Genomic DNA, 19,455 nt, shown 5'->3' with positions numbered 1-19,455 from the left:
AATTAAAAATAAAGTTTCTTTTTAAGGACGGAGCAGCACTCATCTTGTGGTTGCATTTGATGACTCAGAATTGTGGAAATGGACGTCTTCATGTCCCTTCGAAAACCCACAAGGAGTCGCGTTGGAATCATCGCATCAGATTGGCCCTGTCAGTAACTTGGAGCTGACCTGGTAGGAAGGATTATGCCAGGTATGATCTCCTTCGATCATCCCAAAACGAAAAAAAAAAACGAAATTATGATTGTTGCACATCGCCATCGCTATTGTACTCTGGCAGCAATTAACATCTTAACTATAGGACATATACGTTTTGCACTTAATACAGGTAGTGAAACGCCAATAACGTCCAATTCACGGTATCTTAGAAGCCCCCAGCTGCCGCCACACGAAAATCTGCACTTTTATATCGGTTTATCAAATTATCACGATACTGTGCACCTGTCCCTATTTGGACTTCACATTCTTCACTGCACAGGTGTTTGGTACCAGTTTGCGAAGGAAAAATAAAGCTTTTTTTTTCTCTCGCCAGGAAGAAATACTTGGAACCCGGGTTTGCGAAACTGTGATTATCACGATAATCATGTGTATTGCGAGGGCATGGCTTCGATATTTGGCGACAGGGTTCGGTAAATATCATGCAAATTAAATAAAACTGGTAGAAAAAAAATAAAAAAATCCTGGTGATAGTTATGTAATTTCTGAACCCATTGGTGAATAATCTTTTTTTCTAAAAAAGACGTGAATCAATCAAAATAGGTCGCAAGGTGATTTGATGTGAGTTAAATTAAAAATACCAATTAGATAGCATGGCACGTGATAATCGCTCTTACTGCTGCGATTTTATCATTTTGTCATGTTGATCTCCATTGTAAATCGTCCATTGCAAACCGTCTCAATTATAGTAGGAATCGCGTGATTATCATGCCAAAATCGTATGGTATGAGGTATCTCTTTCAAAACCATAACAGTTTTGTTCAAAAAATTCGGATTCAAATTCACATTGCTTTTACGTGATTATCGCTAATATTCATGCTACCGCCACGCAGCGATTTCGGCTCTATCCGCGATAAACGAAACCTGCTTAGAACTACCCCAATCCATATGTTTGATCCACTCTTAGCCTCGTAGTACTGAGATTGATCCTATGTTTCCATTCTGTTGATTCATTGTGATTTGTGACAGACAGTGCGAGGAGGAGAGGGGAGGTGCGGCAAAGATACCACTTTTTGGCTGGGCCGGAGGCGAGAGATTCGGCCGCACTCTAGTAGCATCTCCGGGGGGACACGTTGGCCGTCGTCTTCCTCTGGTTGGCCGGCCGGGAGGTGGGTCTACGGGGAGGCAACAAACGGAGGACCAGAAGGCCCCACGTCCTCCACTTCCACGTCTCCACCTCATCCCTTCGTCTCCACCGCTCAAGACAGCGCCTTCCACCATTGATTTTGCTCGGCTCGCGCCACTCATCATCACTTCACTGCGCCACTGAGCGGCCGGAGCTGCCATGGCTGCGACGACCGCGGGTAAGCTGTCCTCTACTGCCGCCGCCGCGCCTCCTCCTCCTCCGTGCCGGTTCCTCGGCTCTGGCCACGGCCAGCTGCGGCTTCCTACTTCTGCTGCCGCTGCTGCCGGTCGTCGCCGTCTGCTCCTCCGCTGCTCCGCCTCCGGTGACAATGGCAAAGGCGGCGGCTCCGGCTCCGGCTCCGACCCGGTTCTTGAAGAGCAGCGCCGGCGCCAGGCTGAGCTGGCCGCCCGCATTGCGTCCGGCGAGTTCACCGCCCAAGGCCCCGCGTCAGTGCTCCCGGCTCGCTCTCGCTCGTTTCTGCGTCTTTCTCCATTGCTGACTTCATGGAAAGCCTTGTTCTTCAGGTGGGTTGCTACCCTCGCGGCGAAGCTGGCCAAGCTCGGGCCACCAGGGGAGCTCGCCTCGGCGCTGCTGACGAAGCTGGCCAGTGGTGGCGCAGCGAGCCGAGGTCCGGAGATACCGCAGGCGGTGGGCTCTCTGAGAGCCGTCGCAGGGCAAGCTTTCTTCATGCCGCTCTATGATCTCTTCCTTACCTACGGCGGCATCTTCCGCCTCAATTTTGGGCCTAAGGTGACGCGCAATTAGCCCGGATGATCACCAAGTTACAATCTTTTTGGAACCCTAGCATGTTGTTGGTGACTAAATTTTGGCTTTTCTTCATTTCCCCAGTCTTTCCTTATTGTCTCTGATCCGGTTATAGCTAAGCACATCCTGAGGGACAACTCCAAAGCTTATTCCAAGGTTTCTTGTTGTCAATTTTGGATGTAGATGTGTTCTAGGCTGTGCTCCAGAAATTAACAGCATGCAGTTCATTGTTGTGGGTGCAGGGAATTCTGGCGGAAATTTTAGAATTTGTGATGGGTACGGGTTTGATCCCTGCTGATGGGGAGATTTGGCGCGTTAGGAGGCGTGCCGTTGTACCAGCATTGCACCAGAAGGTTCTACATCATTTTTTTCTAGTTCCCTTTCTACTAAGGTTTAGCATAACTTGTGCTTCGGATTGTAATTTACTTCATTTTGAATTTTGCTTCGCAGTACGTGACCGCAATGATAGGTCTCTTCGGAGAAGCTTCAGATCGGCTCTGCCAGAAGTTGGACAACGCGGCATCGGATGGGGAGGATGTAGAGATGGAATCTTTGTTCTCTCGACTAACACTGGATGTCATTGGGAAGGCAGTGTTCAATTATGATTTCGATTCATTATCTTATGATAATGGAATAGTTGAGGTTGTTATTTAGCCTTTTGCTCTAATTTGGAGTTCAATATACATTTACTTTACCTAAGTTTCTTCATTTCCTTTTGTTTCTTTTACTCTTTTTATTGATGATCAGGCAGTGTATGTTACACTACGAGAAGCAGAAATGCGGAGCACTTCTCCTATACCAACTTGGGAAATACCCATATGGAAAGACATTTCCCCGCGGCAGAAGAAGGTCAATGAAGCTCTTGCACTGATAAATAAAACTCTTGATGAACTAATTGCCACGTGCAAGGTGAACTTCTTTTCTTATGCTCTGATCTATTATTTATTTAAATAAATAAACACTGCTGTTAGACTGGCTGCTGTTACACTTGCAGAGATTGGTCGATGAAGAAGATCTGCAGTTTCACGAGGAATACATGAATGAGCAAGATCCCAGTATTCTCCACTTTCTTCTGGCATCTGGAGATGATGTATGGTGTACCTGCAGTTTAAACTGATCTTAAAACGTTCTGGTGCTCACATTGCTTCAATCTTCCTTTGTTAGGTCTCCAGCAAGCAACTCCGTGATGATCTGATGACAATGCTCATCGCTGGGCACGAGACCTCCGCAGCAGTCTTGACATGGACATTTTATCTTCTATCTAAGGTATCAATATGTTCGGTAACTGTTTCCAAAACAATATAGGTTCTGCAACTCAAATCATTGCTGTATTGATGTAGCAATATGTAATGATGCTATATTGCTTTTACTTATATACATTAAGCTGCTCATATATTTACCTTTCTTTTTGGCATTGATAAATTGCAGTATCCAAATGTAATGTCAAAGCTCCAAGATGAGGTAAAGTTGATTTTTCATTTAAGACTGTTTTTCCTCAGACATGTGCTTCTACATCTTAAAAGTTACAAATGTATTGATTCACTTGTGGACAGGTTGATACTGTTCTAGGTGACCGTTTACCAACGATTGAGGATGTGAAGAAACTGAAGTATACTACTAGAGTTATTAATGAAGTAAGTGATAAACAGTCCTACCTCATTAAACAATGAGTATCATCACTGGATGAATATGTCATGTAATCACTTTTTTGCAGTCATTGAGACTCTATCCACAGCCACCAGTTTTAATTCGTCGCTCTATTGAGGAGGATATGCTGGGAGGGTACCCAATTGGCCGGTAAAGAAAATTCTAGCGGAACTTATTGCATGTGGGAAATATCTTGCGTAGTCCTGTTGGCTGTTGTTACATTTGAAATAGGAAAACTAGTTCTGCACCACTTAAAGGTCAATATGTCATGACTTATTCTCACAACAGTAAAGTTTTGGTGAAACCGAGTTCTAAGATATGTGCAAATATAAGTGATCTTCCCAATCTTATGCAATCTATTTTTGTCTTCTGCTTGTATATCCTTTCTGGTAGCTCTAGGATATTTACTTTTTTGAATTGTTCATTTTTTTTAAAAAAAATCAGTACAAACTTAAACTTCCCCTATAACTATGACAAGGTGTTTTCCCCTTTGTTTCCCAGGGGAGAAGATATTTTCATATCCGTGTGGAACCTACATCGTTGCCCAAAGCATTGGGATGATGCAGATGTTTTTAATCCAGAAAGATGGCCTTTGGATGGACCAAATCCAAATGAGATAAACCAAAACTTCAGGTTCCATCTCATATTAATGTTATGAAATGCATTAGATCTTTATTTTGAATGCACCTTGTTGCTCCAGTCTCCCCAATTTTACTAGTTTCTTCTTTCTACTGCAAGAATTAGTAGACATTTGATTATGCTCGGTATAGTTATGTTCTTGTTTCTCAAGAAGTTTGCACTTTTAGATCAAATAACAAGAAGTTATTTGGTCGTGTGATGCAACTATCATAATTATTCTAGAGATAAAAAACAAAACTCTAGCTGCCTTTTGTCTTCTTCTTTGATGCAAATCATCTAACTTTCTGTATGTGATTCATATTAATTTAGTCGCTAATTCTGGCATGCACATAGCCACAATCCTAGGAAGTGCATGATGCAGTCAACGATAACATAAAGAAAATCCAGACCCTTTTCTTTTGAAACAGTAAGATGACTTGATATCTATATTTTGGAGCTAAACCAGTTTATGATAACCTTGTTAAAATGATACTCGTATAGCTAGAAGCAACATGCTGCTGTACTTTCGAGCTAAGAAAGTGACTAGAAACTTTCATGTTAAGTTTATTTCAAAAAGCAACAAGTTGATGTATCAACGAACCTAGTCTGTGAAGCTCCACCCAAAATACAGAACACCTGAACGACCTCCTGCTTTTCTTCTCTAAACTGCACCGTTGCTTTTCTGACACTACCAAGGATATAATAAAATTAATTTTCCACATATTGCCTTAGCTGTAACTGCTTACGCAATACTTGAAATAGTAATTTTGTATAAACTGGTAAGTGTGTGTCATATAAGTTCCTACCTGTAACAAATAACAATAATAGAGTAATTTTGTATGGATCAAGATCAGATGTGTTTTGGACTAGAAACTTCTTCCTTGTTGCAGCTTTGCTGGGAGTTGATGCAAGGCATAAAACTTGTAACCTGCAAATCATGTTAATTGAAAAACAACCAACGTATCATCAGTTGTAAACATATGATAGGTCTCCTGGGAATTTGAAAATGGTAGTCTCCAATTGCTTGGCATGTGACATGTCCCATTGTTTTGTCAGCTTAGATTGAGCTAACTATGAAGCACAAATCTTTCTTCCAAGACAACATCCAAAATGTTGGTTTTTTAGTTGCCATGCCAAACTCTTTAAGCTTTCCTTCTAGTATTGCGGCTGGCATCTGTTAGTTTGTCACTACCTCACTGGTTAATTGAATATTTGATGAATCTGTATAACTAGGACTCATGTATTCTGTTGATTTCTCAGTTACTTGCCATTTGGTGGTGGACCAAGGAAGTGTGTAGGTGACATGTTTGCCACTTTTGAGGTAATTTGTTTTAGTTTTGTTAAGGATCTTGGTTTTTAATTTCAAACATATTAAGGAAACTTAGTAAACTTATATGTTGCCACTGAAGCCTTATTGCTTTCAGCCTTCTGTTCTACCATAAGGACACCAGATGTCATGTCATGATAAATAATGTAGTAATACCATTGAGCATGCAAGATTCAAACCCTAATAACTCGGATATGCCGGAACTTGTATGCAGACTGTGGTGGCAACTGCAATGCTTGTCAAGCGCTTTGATTTTCAGATGGCTCCAGGAGCACCTCCGGTATAATTCCCTCCTGCTTTCTAGTTCTTAATAGTTCTCAGCATACAGGTAATCACTGTGAAGTATCAATATGATAGGTTGAGATGACAACTGGAGCAACGATTCACACAACTGAGGGGTTGAAAATGACTGTTACTCGAAGGACAAAGCCACCTGTAATTCCAAACTTAGAGATGAAAGTCATTTCTGATTCACCAGAAAGCACGAGTTCTACACCGTCAATGTCCGTTTCTGCTGCTAGTATTGCTTCAGGAGAAGATCAACAAGGGGAAGTCTCGACAATTGAAGTCTGAGTTAGAAAGCATCAGGATTGCGATGACATACAGAATGAGTATGTTCTGTCTTCTTGGGTCTTCCTGATCATTGAAATTGTCATGGTTCCTTTGCCTTATAATATTAGGTTTCATTACATCCAATACAGGTTTTTGTTGATTTTATTCATCTACCTTGCATTGACCTCGTTGTGGTTATGGGTATGACATATTTCCTTCCTTCCTGTTAGTGCTCAGAGGCAGCAAAGAAATAGGCATGTCTTGTATTGACCATTCCTTTTTTCCCTGTTAGTAAGTCCTACTTTTCCATGCATTCTTTGACGATGAAAATTCAGTAAGATTTTTATATCCATCTTTGAGGTACTTTGGTGGTTTCGTTCTGAAAGATAACTTTAGGCATATCGATTCATCTACGTTGCCGTGGAGATCATTCACTGATATTAACTTTTTTTTTTCAGAGACATACGATACCATGAAAGCTTGATAGTGTGCTTATTGTACAGAGAAAAGCTCTCAGTGATTTTCTCAGGCTTATCTTGGTGATTCGCGCTACAAGACTCTTACAGATTATAAATCTTCCTGCTATTCAAAAATACCATGGGCGCATATTTACATATATACAGAAGATTGAAGCATGGGCTACTGCACGTCTAATCCTCCAGCAGGGCTTCCAACTCGCGAAGAACGTCAGCACGGGTAACTATACCTGTTAATAGTGTTTAGGAAAAAAAAGTTAAGCATGCAACCATACTGAATTATCAATGTTAAGGATGGTACAGAATCAAGGGATAAAATGGAAGCCATTTTTTTTTGTCTGTATTGATCACTGCTCGAAACTCACCTATTACTTGTTTTTCCTGATTTACAATTGGTAATCTATGGATCTTCTTCTTTAGCATCAGAGCTGCAGCATCTGTAGACATTGCATACGACCTGTTAGATTAACTGGTAGCTAAGTGGAAAATAACCCAGAAATGGGGTGAAAAAAACTACGGATTACCCATTACTGTTTTGTCAGATGGTAGAGTGATGGCTGGAGAGGTCATCACTTCTGCAATCCTTGTCTTTGACTGTTACAAGTAACAAAAGATCAGAACTTTCTTGTGTGTGTGTGTGTGTGTGTGTGTTTGCATGGTGTGTGAGAGAGAAAGACAGAGAGCTGACCCCATGGGAAGCCCTGGCCCGGTCACTCTTGACGATCACTCCAACACATCTGAGGCTGGCATCTACAACTGGGAGCCCTGAGACTGTCTCAAAGTGGCACTCTACCTCCTCCAGCGTCTGCTCGGCAGTGGCCACCATCACAGGCGCCGACATGGCCTCAATCAGGAGCGCCACACGCTGTCAATTCACCAACCATGCAACCCATTCAGAGTTTGACAAGAGCTTACAAAGAAGATCAACAGTTGATGATCTGAAGAAGAAGAATCTCCATATATAAATCGTGTGATCAGTGCACGGGGAGCACCTGGTTGTTAGCTTCAATGGCGGCCTCCTGCGACTGGAGGTAGGCGCGGAGATCATCGTAGCTGAGCAGGGAGAAGTTCTCCGGCCACTCACCGGAGATGATGGCTTCAGGGTTCTCGTCGAGCTCCAACCGGAGGCTCCCGTCCACGAACGTCGATGCCCGGCACCGGAAGGTTGGTGATCCCCTCCCCCTGATCTTGGTACCATTGATCTTTGCCCCTCTGAGGACAGAGCAGCTCTGGAATGTGTTGATGCAGGCCATTATATCACTGTATCTATACTCTTTCTTTCTTTCTGAATCTTCCTTCTCTTGCAGATCATGGAGGAAGGTTTTATTTATAGTGAGCTGGATACTTGGAGTCTATTGTCATGGAGCTGAGGTGGATAGGCATTGCATGGGAGGTGCTGCCCCACCAATGATTGCTACTGCTCTGATCCTATTGGTGGACTTTGACCTCATCTGTGCACCCATAGATTTTAATATTAATGCAAGTATCTCATCATCATGTGCTTCTGCCATCAGAGATTCAGAGGAGGTATTATTATTATCAATAATATCATATTCCATACAAATATTTGTATGGCAAAACCCGACCTCATGGACCTGCAAATTGGGGAGAACTGTTCTTGCATCCAGATATTTGTGAGTTTAAACCAAGGTGTCACTGATAAACCCTGGAACAGGAATGGATTTGGATATGCATTCCTGACTAAGTACGATGGGTTGCATTCAGTGAGGGAGGATGGTTAGTGTGTGTGATTTGCTCTCTCAAACTTGTCCAGTTTGGATGTGGATTGACGTGGAATCCTGTGTTCTACAGGGACCAAGCGGCCGACGTGGCGTGCTGTGACTGGCTGGCGAGATTCCCGTGGGCCCAGGTCACGTGGCAGTGGATAAGCCCGGTCACCCTGGCCTCTGGTTTGCAGCCGACCGGCCGGCCGGTTTGCCGGTGAGCTGACTCGCCGTGCCCGTGGTTTCTTTGGCCGGAGGAACAGCTGGCTCGCCGCCGTGGTAGGTGACTGGTCATCTGATGTCGCTTTGCATTGGCAGATGCATGCTGCGACCGATTTTCTGTCTGTTTTCTGCCAAGTTGCTTTGCAGAACTTGCAGCCGATCTTACCCAGTAGCAGCTACTCTTGTTGGATTTTTGCTGTAGATTCAGTGCTTGAACACATGCAGTGAAAGCTACAATTGGAAGGTGGAAAAACATGCACCGTGAGAGCAACGATTTGTGTTAATTTGACTTCATTTTTCCTGAGAAGATCTTTATTACCGTAGCCTTATGGGACATTGTTTGGCCTTTTCACGGAAATCTTTATTACCCTAGTCTTTTTTTTTAAGAACACAGTACAACCTTAGTCTTTTATTACCCTAGTCTTGGGGAGTCATTGGTTGTAAAGAGATGGTACGTCAGTTTCAAAATATTTTTCTTAAGGCCTTGTTCTAAATGTATCAGGATATCCCTTCGTTTGTATTTGTTTTGGAAAACGTATAAAAATGACTGTACTTTGAAGAACTCGTTCGACTGGTTTGCACTTGCATTCTTTCCTCTCGTAAAAGGACAAATCTTGCTTGCAACAAAATCAAGATAAAAATACTGGGCTTCCAATCCTCGAATACAAGAAGGCCACAAGCAGGCCGGCCCATCTTATTATACCATAAAAAGCCCATCCAGTGAATGAATCCATCATCCTACTGGGCCGTCGTTCGCAAGCCCATCTCCAACCACTCTTGCCAGCCTAAACCATTTCTTCTCCCCACGGATTACTAATTTATCTATTACTACTACTGGAGAAAAAATAAAAAGAAAAAAAAAAGAAAACCCAGAAATAAAAATAAAAAAACACAAGCAAAATAAGAATAAATCCTCCCTTCCCTTCCTCTTCTTTCCCCTTGCCTTCCCTTCCACTCGCAGCGATTGCTCCGCCCTGCCCCGCCTTCTAGAACCTTCTGGAACCTCCCCCATCACCCCCATCACCAAGGTTACTCCCCTTCTTGATCGTTTTCTCTTTTTGTTTTTTTCGTTTCTGGGATGATATTATCTGATAAGATTATCAACAAATGGAGAATGGTAAGGAAAATTCCGTTTCTTGTGCGCGCAGCGGAAGCAGCAGGAGATGGGCATCGGGCGGTGAGGCGTCGCCGTCTGCGAGCTCCCCCCTACCCATCCGCCAGTGCTCCGGCGCTCCCCCCACCTCCCGATCTGCTCCGTCTCGCCGGCCGGCGCAATCCGGGAACCCGCAACCCTAGCCGGGGGCGGGCACCGATCCCGACGCTGGCGGCGCGGTTCTCCTGTTCGTCGGCGTCGACGACGGGTAATGCGATTCTCCCCCCTTCCCGCCAATCGCCCGGCTGCTGTTCCGAAGGGTTTATGCTTGCTCTAGGTGTGAACCGAATTGCTGAGTTGCAATAATTCATTCAGCTTGTAAATTGATTCGATTTATGTATGAACAGATCTAGCCAGAAAGAGATATCACCTGAGTTGATGGGGTTGGGTGGGTGGATGTAGAGCACGCCATCAACCACCAATTGCTCCTTTTTAAGGAGCAAAGATATAAAAAGTAGACTCTTTTTCTATGAACATTTTATGCCAAATATTGTCAGCTTGGTAGGGCTCGCTAAAGATGAATTCTTTCCATTTGAGAAGTAGAGAATTCGGCATTTTCGTGTAGTTCTAAACTGGATGTTTCTATCCTTTCAGTGTTTTTCCAATTAATGTTTGCTAAACCTCACCTATTTGACGCAGACAAATATGATGGACGTTTTAATTGCTTCCCCTTGCTGTCACTGAGCACATTTCCTTTACTCAAAGACAAGACATGGTGTTGCAGAAGAGGTTGGATTATGGATCCCATGGCCATCGGGTTCCTGATAAACCACCTGTTACAACATTGGCTCCGGTACATATTTTGGTTCTCACCTAATCTTATGCATGCTGCCCGCGAGATAGCTATGTATTAATAATGGTTGATGGTAATTCAGGTGAAACGCTCCTTGAGGATAAGGAAAAAGCAGATGTATGCGCTTGACTTGCTTGCGACAGCTGCAGAAACATTATTGGCAGATCAAGACAATTTATCCAGCAGGCCTAACATAAATGGAACACCAGAAGGCATGAAATCAGTTAAAGTGGAACAGTTTGACAAAGCGTTTCCGTTGAGAAGCATGGCTGTGCAGAGAGATGCCTGCAAAGGGTGTACAGTGGGTCGTGCAGGCATCTCTGGCTTTCTCAGACAAGCTAATATGCGCTTGGCTGAAAACTCGTCGACTCAAAATCTAGCTGATTCAGTACTAGAGTCACTAACAGCAAACTCAGATGTGTTGGCTAAGGACTCATTTGTTAGAAGTAGAAAATCATGTCGATTGGGTTTTGGTCTTGGCACGATTCCAGAGTATGGTGCTATTGGAGTATGCCAGCCTTGGTCAACAAGATCGGCCGAGGTTAAACAAGTGCATCGGGCGAGACCAACAGTGATCAGAAGTCAAGCAGATACTGATGCTGCAGCTCTATGTGCTTTGGTTGAGACCATGGATTTGGACACCAGACCTCCTGCCGAGGCTAGCTCTGGTAGTAGCTCAGGAGTGCACATGTGCAGCGACTACGGGGGCCATAGCTCCCACCCCTCGTGTTTGGCTAATGTGCAGCATGCTGCATGCAGAGATGATGACGAAAATTCTTCTGGGTGTGTGCATCCAAGCACCTCAGGAAATAACCGTGGCTATATTCCACACTATATAGGTGACCGTAGGATAAGGAGATTGTTTGCCTCCAGGTTAAGGAAGGCAGCTCGCAATAAGATATGTGGAAAGATGTCCTGTAAAGGTATTTGGAGCTAATATCATCTCATCTAAAGTTCAATAGCTTGTGTAAAGTGAAGATACTTTCTTTTGCTAAGCTAGTTAGCAGCCTTTGGACTATATGTGGACTAAGGTTTGTATCATTTATCTAGGTAGCAAGCTGAATTTCTGTGCAAAGAAGATGTCCACTGTGCGCCGAAGAGTGCAACAAACAACTTTAAAGAGGAAAAGACATGCTCAACTTTACTCTGAAAAATCATCCGATGAAGGTATCCTAACTGAAAGTACAGCATGCTTGCGTTGTTAGTTTTCCTTATGGTATCTTAAGGCCACAAATTATTTAGATTGCTCTGAGATGTAACATTGCCCAAAGTTGGTGTAACTTAGCCATTCGTGCGCACAACATTGGATATTCTAAACCCTGTTTTGATACACTTCCTAAAGAGACATGGGCATTCCATTCCAGCCAGTGGAGCCTCATTCTGTACAGGTGATCAAAATCCACCATGTGCAAATGAGGGCTATGACGGTATCCTGGATGTTTATTTTAATTGTGGGGTAGACTTGAGATAATCATTGTGTAATTTATGAACACAATGACTTACTCTGTGTTCTCTCTTTTCAGTCAAGTTAACCATCAAATCTTTCAGCATCCCTGAACTACTAATTGAGATCCCTGACAATGCAACAGTTGGTTCTTTGAAGGTAAAACACCATATGGGTATCTTCTTGGTAAAAATTATTGGCTATAGCATATATTGATTACTAGTAGTTGTAGTTGGCAACCATTTATTTCATGTGTGCATCCTAATATTATTTTTCTTTGCTGCCAATAAAAAAATTGTATCATTAGTGTTATTCTATGGCGATTGTTCTTGGAAACTCCATGAGTATATTGAGTATTTGCTGCTCTGCAATAGTGCTGCGTGTTTACAGAAACATAAACTACTTCATGCTAATGTTTATTTGATCGATCTATTTTTCTAGTTCTACTAATGCAACATAGTTGTACATAGTGAAAAGGTGATGCCTTTTATCAACAGTTGTTTTAATCTCATTAAGCATACATTCTTTATGTATCGCGAATTTTCTGCCCATCAGTGCTTTACACTTAGATATTTGTCATTGTGTATAGACATTTGCCTTCTTATGAATCACATTTTTTCTATCTGTCTTCAGAAAACTGTTTCAGATGCTGTTACTACTATAATTGAAGGCGGTCTCCGTGTTGGTGTACTTATTCAAGGGAAAAATATTCAAAATGACAACAAGACACTTCGTCAGGCTGGCATTTGCCGTGGGAGAAAACTAGATGACATAGGGTTTACTCTGGAATGTGAAGCTGCACGAGATTCTAGCCCTGGAGTAATAGTGCCAGAAGAAGATTTTGTTGATGCATCTGATGTTGACAAGTTTGCTACGTAGGTTACAAGAAAGCACCTTCTCCTTGCATTATTTTATACGGGAGGCATGGATTTATATGTGATGATTAGAAAACATTGTCAGGATGCATCTGATAGTTTATGTCAACGTTGTTGTTTTGCAGAAGTTTCGGAAACTACACGACCATAGATTTTTGCTGTATGTGGTCATCTAAGGATTTTAATATTCCGTTTCCAGGATAAAACCCGAAGAACCTGATGAGAACGAGCAGCTTATGCAAGATTTTCCAGGCTGCAGCCTGAGTGATCCTGGTTCTGTTGATTATCCTGTGGAATGGACCACGCAAGAAACATCAGCAAGCTCCCAAGCCATCGTCCCTTTTGCAGATCAAAACGTAGAGGCGCTAGCCATAGCCAGTGTGCCTCTTTCGAGGTCAAAGCGACTGGATTTTGGGCAAAGACGCATAAGAAGGCCTTTCACTGTTGCTGAAGTGGAGGTGCTGGTGGAAGCTGTCGAACACCTTGGAACAGGAAGGTTTGTGGCTTTGTGCCCAGTAATTTTGTTCCTATAGGCGCAAGATCATCGCCGCAAGTCACCTATCTCATGTGGACCTCTTGATCTGGTTGTCTAGGTGGAGGGACGTCAAATTTCGCGCGTTTGACAATGCTCATCACAGGACCTATGTTGATCTGAAGGTAAATCTAACCCACCTTCTGTATCCATATCTGCTTCATTTTTCTCTTTCGTCTCGACGATCGACAAGTTGTCTGAAATCTGCGAAACAAAATTTGATGAACCAGGACAAGTGGAAGACCCTTGTGCACACGGCGAGCATTGCGCCACAGCAAAGAAGGGGGGAGCCGGTTCCACAGGAGCTGCTGGACCGTGTGCTGGCTGCACAGTCGTACTGGTCGCAGCAGCAGGCAAAGCTCCAGGGCGACCCCCCGGTTCCTGAAATCTGCCCTACCTGATGATGGATGGGATGGCCGCAAAGATGGTGTACAAATCTGTGTAAAATTTGTTCAAAGGGAATTTGGTTGGCTTTGCGTTTGATTGAATTTGTCGACAGTGAAAAATCCTTCCTACTGTGGATTCATTTAGCATGAGGAAGAAGAAGAAGATGAAGAAAACTTATTTGTAAATTCCTTCCATTTGAGCTTTTGTGTCCTTGCAAAATGCAAATCATTTGCAAAAGATGAGCTGATTTGCAAATCATTTGCAAAACTGCTGGTGCATGTGTAGCATCATGTTGGGTTGTGATGATGAGGCCCAAGAAGAAGCAAGATGGGCTTTGGCCTTGGCTGTTACGGCCGCTCTAGTGGCCTTATCCAGAACGCTTACGTGTACTACTAACACCTACCGGCCATCTTGCGTCAGGCGTGACGTCAGCATGGCATGGAAACGAACTCTCACGTTTAGCTCCATGCTCGATTAGCATGTGCACTCGTATCAGGATTTATACTCTCGTAAACGAAATAAATTAATCGTCGCTCCAGAGTCCAGCATGTCATGTTGTTCGTATCTCCTTGTACTAGTAGTATCCAAGTCGTAGTGTCGTACGTACCAGGCAGAGTTAGGAGAAAAAATACGGTATAATACGGCTTCGCAGAATAATGCTGGTATACGCAAGAACGTAGAATACTGGTATAGCATACTGCATATAATAGGAAAAAATAGAAAAGAAAATAAGTTGCAGGAATCCGTTACGTGCAAGCGACCTTTGGCTCCCTGCAACTAAGTACTCCCTCCTAAAATAAACCAATCTTCCACTTTTTATCTATAATTTTTTATTCTTTATCTTATTTAAAAAATATTTACGATTAATATTTTTATTTTTATTAAATAATAAATTATGAATAGTACTTTACATATAACTAATTTTTAAAAACTTTTTAAATTTTTTTCAAATAAGACGGATGGTCAAACGCATGACACGGAAACCGAAAAATTGGTTTATTCTCGGACAGAGGAGTACTCTACCATAGTTGGCAGCTACTATCCGTTTCTTATATAGATTTAACACGGTTAATAACTTATGTTACGTTTGATCGCTCGTTTTAAAAAAATATATGGATATGTTTAGAATACATGAAACAGATCATAATATATCTACTTAAGTAAAACGAATAGCTAAATATATAATTTTAAAAATCAACCATGTCAATTAATTAATTTTAAAAGTAAGAAATAAAATAAAAAAAATCTGGAGGCTGTACGAAAGAGGAAAAAGAAAGACAAGGGGGAAGACGGGCCATGGCTAAAGCTACATAAGCAACGCGGCGTATATATATAGTGGAGTAGTGTGGTTTGTTGCGTCAAGTAATCGGCGGTACAAACAAAGGAAGAAGAAGAAGAAGAAGAGATCGAGCGAGGGCAATCTCATCTCCCCACCTCGCCGGAACGAGCAAGAGGAGCCTCCCATGGAGAAGGCCATCGATCGCCAGCGCGTCCTCCTCGCCCACCTCCTCCCCTCCTCCTCCTCCTCCAACCAGCCTCTCCTATCCGTCAGTAATTCTTCCTCTTCCGGTCTTCCCCCTCTCTCTCGCGCGCATGCAATTCGATTCGATTCGATTGGATTTTTTTTGGGGTTTCAGGCGTCCGCGTGCGCGGCCGGGGACAGCGCCGCCTACCAGAGGACCTCCGCCTACGGAGACGACGTCGTCGTCGTCGCGTAAGCCCCATCCCCTAATCCCTCCCTCCCCTCCCCTCCCAATTACGTAATTGACCCAATTGTTGGGTCAGGTCAGTCACTGCGTGGATATCCGGAGATAGGAGTACTGCTAGTTGCTAGGTTTGAGGATAATTCGAGTTGCTCGAATGCGTTTAGCGCGGCCGACACTGCGACACAGTTAAATCAAAATCCGTACGCTGTCAGTGTGAGAAAACCCAAATCAGCACTTAATTAGCTTAAGTCTTACCAGATCAACAGTTTGCTACTACACAATTTTGCAACAACAACAAGGATGAATTATGGATACAGGAATACATGGTCCGCAAGCTCAATCCTACCTCTTCACCACCTATCGCGTCCCCAAAAAATTAGGAGCTGCATTAGGAACTAGTTATACTACGAGTTTATAATCTCATATAGCTTTGTTTTTTTTTTGTCTATAGCATGTTTGACTGCTTTGCCATGCAATTATGCCGCCATGAGTCTGAATCAATCAACAGATGTGATAGATATTCTTCTAACCAGTAACCACTAACCAATTCCCTCCATGGTTTTTTCACCTGCAGTGCCTACAGGACACCCATATGCAGGGCCAAGCGAGGTGGTTTCAAGGATACGTACCCAGAGGACCTTCTTACTACTGTTCTTAAGGTTTGCGCGGCCCTATAAATCATGCTGCAATTCAGTGGTCACTTCAAGTTTTGTGATTGTGTTCTCAATCTGTTGCTTTCCCTTTTTTCTATGTATTTATAGGCTGTTCTGGACAACACTAGGATCAACCCAGGTGAAATTGGTGACATTGTAGTTGGCTCAGTTTTAGGTCCAGGTTCTCAGCGTGCAGTCGAATGCAGGGCGGCAGCTTTCTATGCTGGATTTCCCGGTAATCCTGAGTTTGCAATTATGCCAGCTTATGAAGATAGTGCTCCTTTATTATGGACACTGATTTGATTTTCCCTTTTTGTCATGCAGAGACTGTTCCTGTTAGAACTGTGAACCGACAATGTTCCTCTGGGTTACAGGCGGTAGCTGATGTTGCTGCAGCCATTAAGGCTGGGTTCTATGACATAGGTATCTACTTAGACACACCACCACTACGGTCATTCTTTGATACCTGGCTGATCATTTTAAGGCACTAAATTCTCTTTTTTGTGTCAAAAACAGGGATTGGTGCAGGCCTGGAATCCATGTCAGTAAATTCTATGGGTTGGGAAGGACAAGTAAACCCTAAAGTATGCACCGGAGCACCCCTTATGTTTCTGTAGATTCTGTGGTGATGCCTTGTAAGTTGTAACACATCGTTCTTTGTAGGTAAGTGAAGTCCAGAAAGCACAGGATTGTCTTTTGCCCATGGGAATAACGTCTGAAAATGTTGCGCATCGATTTGGTGTGACAAGACAAGAGCAGGATCAGGCTGCTGTGAGTTACTTAAATGCATCTGTTTTTGTTTTTTTTAATTCCAATGCTTCCTTTTACTCGAAACATGATCAAAATTTGGGTTTTTAACAGGCTGAATCTCATAGGAGGGCTGCTGCAGCCACAGCTGCTGGGAAATTCAAAGATGAGATTGTTCCAGTGTCTACAAAGGTAAGATGCACTGAGTTTTTTTAGTTCATGTGATGTTACCTGGTAATTCACCCTTATTGTTGAGCCACTGGCAGACAATGGTATTGTTTGCTAACCAGAACCAGGAAGTAGCAAGGTTCACTGATATCCTTTCATGTGCAGATCGTTGACCCCAAGACTGGAGAGGAAAAGAAAGTTGTGATATCAGTTGATGATGGAATTAGGCCAGGGACCACAGCATCTGGATTGGCAAAGCTTAAACCAGTTTTTCGGAAGGATGGCAGCACAACTGCAGGTATGCAGTTCCACCTTGGCTCTTTCTGCTGACAGCTGACACTACTATTGCAACCAGGCTTCTTTTCGTCCATTGCTTGAGACATCATTTTTTTAAAAAAATTTTTAGGCAACTCTAGTCAAGTGAGTGATGGTGCTGGAGCTGTTCTTCTGATGAGGAGGGATGTAGCGATGAAGAAGGGGCTTCCTATACTTGGTGTTTTCAGGTGCTGCATTCTGTATTCCCTTGCATATGCTGCATTTGGTTCAGTCTTAATATGTGTCCTGAATGTTACTACTATATGAGATATCTTATTATTTGGTGTGAACAGAGTTTGTGATCATCATTATTATTGCTACTGCTGTTGGGACTTAAGTATTCCCACCCTTTCTTTTAACTGATCCATCTGTACGTTGCCTCCAATCGTCTTTTAGGAGTTTTGCTGCTGTTGGAGTAGATCCCGCTGTTATGGGTATTGGACCTGCGGTAGCAATACCAGCTGCAGTGAAGTCAGCTGGCCTCCAGATTGAGGACATCGATCTGTTTGAATTGAATGAGGTTTGTTAGTTGCTGCAATATTTGCTTTACATCTTTCCTTGGACCTTTGCAACTATGGTTGATACTCATGTCATCTATATTGTAGGCCTTCGCTTCCCAGTTTGTGTATTGCTGCAACAAGCTAGGACTTGACCGGTCAAAAGTAAACGTGAACGGAGGCGCTATCGCACTAGGACATCCTCTTGGTGCTACAGGTAACCAAACACCTGCTTGTATATATGTGAGATTGTCAGTCTGTTACTGTTAGTACCTGCTACACAGATCATCCGAGCATGCCATTTAAATGGTGGTGGTTGTTTGTTCTTGTGTTGGTCAGGTGCCCGGTGCGTCGCAACTCTCCTGAATGAAATGAAGCGCCGGGGCAGAGACTGCAGATTCGGTGTCGTCACCATGTGCATCGGTGAGTTTGTTTCTCTCGATTTCGAAGCGTGCCAGGAGAATGCATGCAAGTAGCCTTCGTTGCTAAAAAGGAGGGAATTGTATGTAACTATGTATGATTTGCTTGCAGGATCTGGCATGGGGGCAGCAGCTGTGTTTGAGCGAGGTGACTCGGTCGACCAATTCTCCAACGTGAGGCACAATTAGTGGAGGCCTTGTAAGAAGGAACGCAAAGCAGATCGTGGTCAATCCACTGGAGCATACTCTGGCAGTAAGATCTATACCAGAAACTAAATGAAAAAAAAGGAACACACGTAATCTTATCCAATGAGAGGTGTAACAGTATATTGGGATCTTTTCATGTAAGTTTCTGCACGAAGAACAATAATTTTATACGAATAAGGAGCTTGCATGCTCAATGTTTCTTTTGTTAAGCACCAGTAGTGGCCCGTATGAAACAGGGTGAAGAGCTTGAAGGACCTGAATACCTTTTTTTTTTTTTTTTCCTAAAGAGCGTACAACAAGGACGCTCACAAACGTATATCACACACGTCCGCACACGCGTGTGCGTCCTTTGAGAACATATTACTCCATCCATTCCAAACAATCCCCGCCCTTCTTCCATTAATCGATTTTTATTTAAGATTTTTGCTATTTTATCCTCTGGCTATCCTCGCACGTTCATCAATCAATTTCTCATTATTAAAGAGCATTACTGGTTTTTTTTTTCTTTCTAACCTTAATTTCTAAACAGATTACAAGTATTTATATTTTAGGATGAAATATTTATATTATAGGGTAAGAGGTAACAGAGCTAAGACATGGATGCACGGGTAATGTACAGTCCAACTAAATACACACGCGTGTATACTCTGTTAACTAACAGAGACCAACCATGGACGAGGGTAGCGTGAGGGGGAGGGGGGGGCTGCGTTAAGCTCAGTCCTCAAAGGACCTGGTGAGGGCTACTTTGGCCCAAATCAATCTGTTATTTTTCGTTTCTGCTTATTTATTATTATAAATTAAATTTTATTTTATATTCTTAAATTTAAGTTGAATTTGGATTCCTCATCCTAGTTTATTTTTCTCTCTTTGTTTTTATATCGCTAAGAAC

The 19,455-nt window shown here is 42.9% G+C and overlaps 4 protein-coding genes and 1 long non-coding RNA gene across 6 annotated transcripts; 4 read left to right on the top strand and 1 right to left on the bottom strand.

Moving 5' to 3' along the window:
* The first annotated feature begins 1,288 nt into the window (after positions 1 to 1,288).
* LOC102720684 (protein LUTEIN DEFICIENT 5, chloroplastic) lies at positions 1,289 to 6,304 on the top strand. The gene is made up of 15 exons (XM_040521428.1): positions 1,289 to 1,785; positions 1,864 to 2,089; positions 2,189 to 2,260; positions 2,347 to 2,457; positions 2,555 to 2,746; positions 2,852 to 3,013; positions 3,099 to 3,194; positions 3,269 to 3,370; positions 3,533 to 3,565; positions 3,658 to 3,738; positions 3,819 to 3,901; positions 4,253 to 4,384; positions 5,630 to 5,690; positions 5,911 to 5,976; positions 6,054 to 6,304. The coding sequence occupies exons 1-15, from the start codon at positions 1,499 to 1,501 to the stop codon at positions 6,267 to 6,269; spliced, it is 1,920 nt and encodes a 639-aa protein (XP_040377362.1). The 5' UTR covers positions 1,289 to 1,498; the 3' UTR covers positions 6,270 to 6,304.
* Positions 6,305 to 6,624: 320 nt separating this feature from the next.
* LOC102720769 (uncharacterized protein YtoI-like) lies at positions 6,625 to 8,035 on the bottom strand. Its single transcript, XM_006648059.3, has 5 exons — positions 7,717 to 8,035; positions 7,413 to 7,589; positions 7,249 to 7,318; positions 7,090 to 7,161; positions 6,625 to 6,954 (listed from the first exon to the last, which is right to left on the bottom strand). The coding sequence occupies exons 1-5, from the start codon at positions 7,975 to 7,977 to the stop codon at positions 6,899 to 6,901; spliced, it is 636 nt and encodes a 211-aa protein (XP_006648122.1). The 5' UTR covers positions 7,978 to 8,035; the 3' UTR covers positions 6,625 to 6,898.
* Positions 8,036 to 9,006, top strand: LOC107303678. Its single transcript, XR_001549624.2, has 2 exons — positions 8,036 to 8,461; positions 8,537 to 9,006. It is a non-coding gene; the product is annotated as an uncharacterized LOC107303678 (long non-coding RNA).
* A 540-nt stretch (positions 9,007 to 9,546) lies between these two features.
* On the top strand, positions 9,547 to 13,975 carry LOC102720490 (telomere-binding protein 1). Of its 2 annotated transcripts, XM_006648058.3 has the most exons (10): positions 9,547 to 9,698; positions 9,819 to 10,031; positions 10,463 to 10,616; positions 10,699 to 11,539; positions 11,667 to 11,783; positions 12,140 to 12,219; positions 12,694 to 12,935; positions 13,135 to 13,431; positions 13,529 to 13,592; positions 13,698 to 13,975. In XM_006648058.3, the coding sequence occupies exons 3-10, from the start codon at positions 10,536 to 10,538 to the stop codon at positions 13,866 to 13,868; spliced, it is 1,893 nt and encodes a 630-aa protein (XP_006648121.1). In that variant the 5' UTR covers positions 9,547 to 9,698; positions 9,819 to 10,031; positions 10,463 to 10,535; the 3' UTR covers positions 13,869 to 13,975. The 2 variants fall into 2 exon arrangements, with proteins under 2 accessions (XP_006648121.1, XP_040376747.1); XM_040520813.1 differs by lacking the exons at positions 9,547 to 9,698; positions 9,819 to 10,031 and adding an exon at positions 10,142 to 10,277.
* A 1,227-nt stretch (positions 13,976 to 15,202) lies between these two features.
* Positions 15,203 to 18,858, top strand: LOC102720408 (3-ketoacyl-CoA thiolase 2, peroxisomal). Its single transcript, XM_006649108.3, has 14 exons — positions 15,203 to 15,401; positions 15,492 to 15,568; positions 16,135 to 16,219; positions 16,322 to 16,448; positions 16,538 to 16,636; positions 16,730 to 16,797; positions 16,877 to 16,984; positions 17,075 to 17,152; positions 17,294 to 17,426; positions 17,535 to 17,631; positions 17,840 to 17,963; positions 18,049 to 18,157; positions 18,280 to 18,363; positions 18,472 to 18,858. The coding sequence occupies exons 1-14, from the start codon at positions 15,318 to 15,320 to the stop codon at positions 18,546 to 18,548; spliced, it is 1,350 nt and encodes a 449-aa protein (XP_006649171.1). The 5' UTR covers positions 15,203 to 15,317; the 3' UTR covers positions 18,549 to 18,858.
* The last annotated feature ends 597 nt before the right edge of the window (positions 18,859 to 19,455 follow it).

Source organism: Oryza brachyantha, chromosome 2 (genome assembly GCF_000231095.2).
Source record: "Oryza brachyantha chromosome 2, ObraRS2, whole genome shotgun sequence".
NCBI classification, from domain to species: Eukaryota; Viridiplantae; Streptophyta; class Magnoliopsida; order Poales; family Poaceae; genus Oryza; species Oryza brachyantha.
This window is presented reverse-complemented; position numbering and strand designations above follow the sequence as displayed.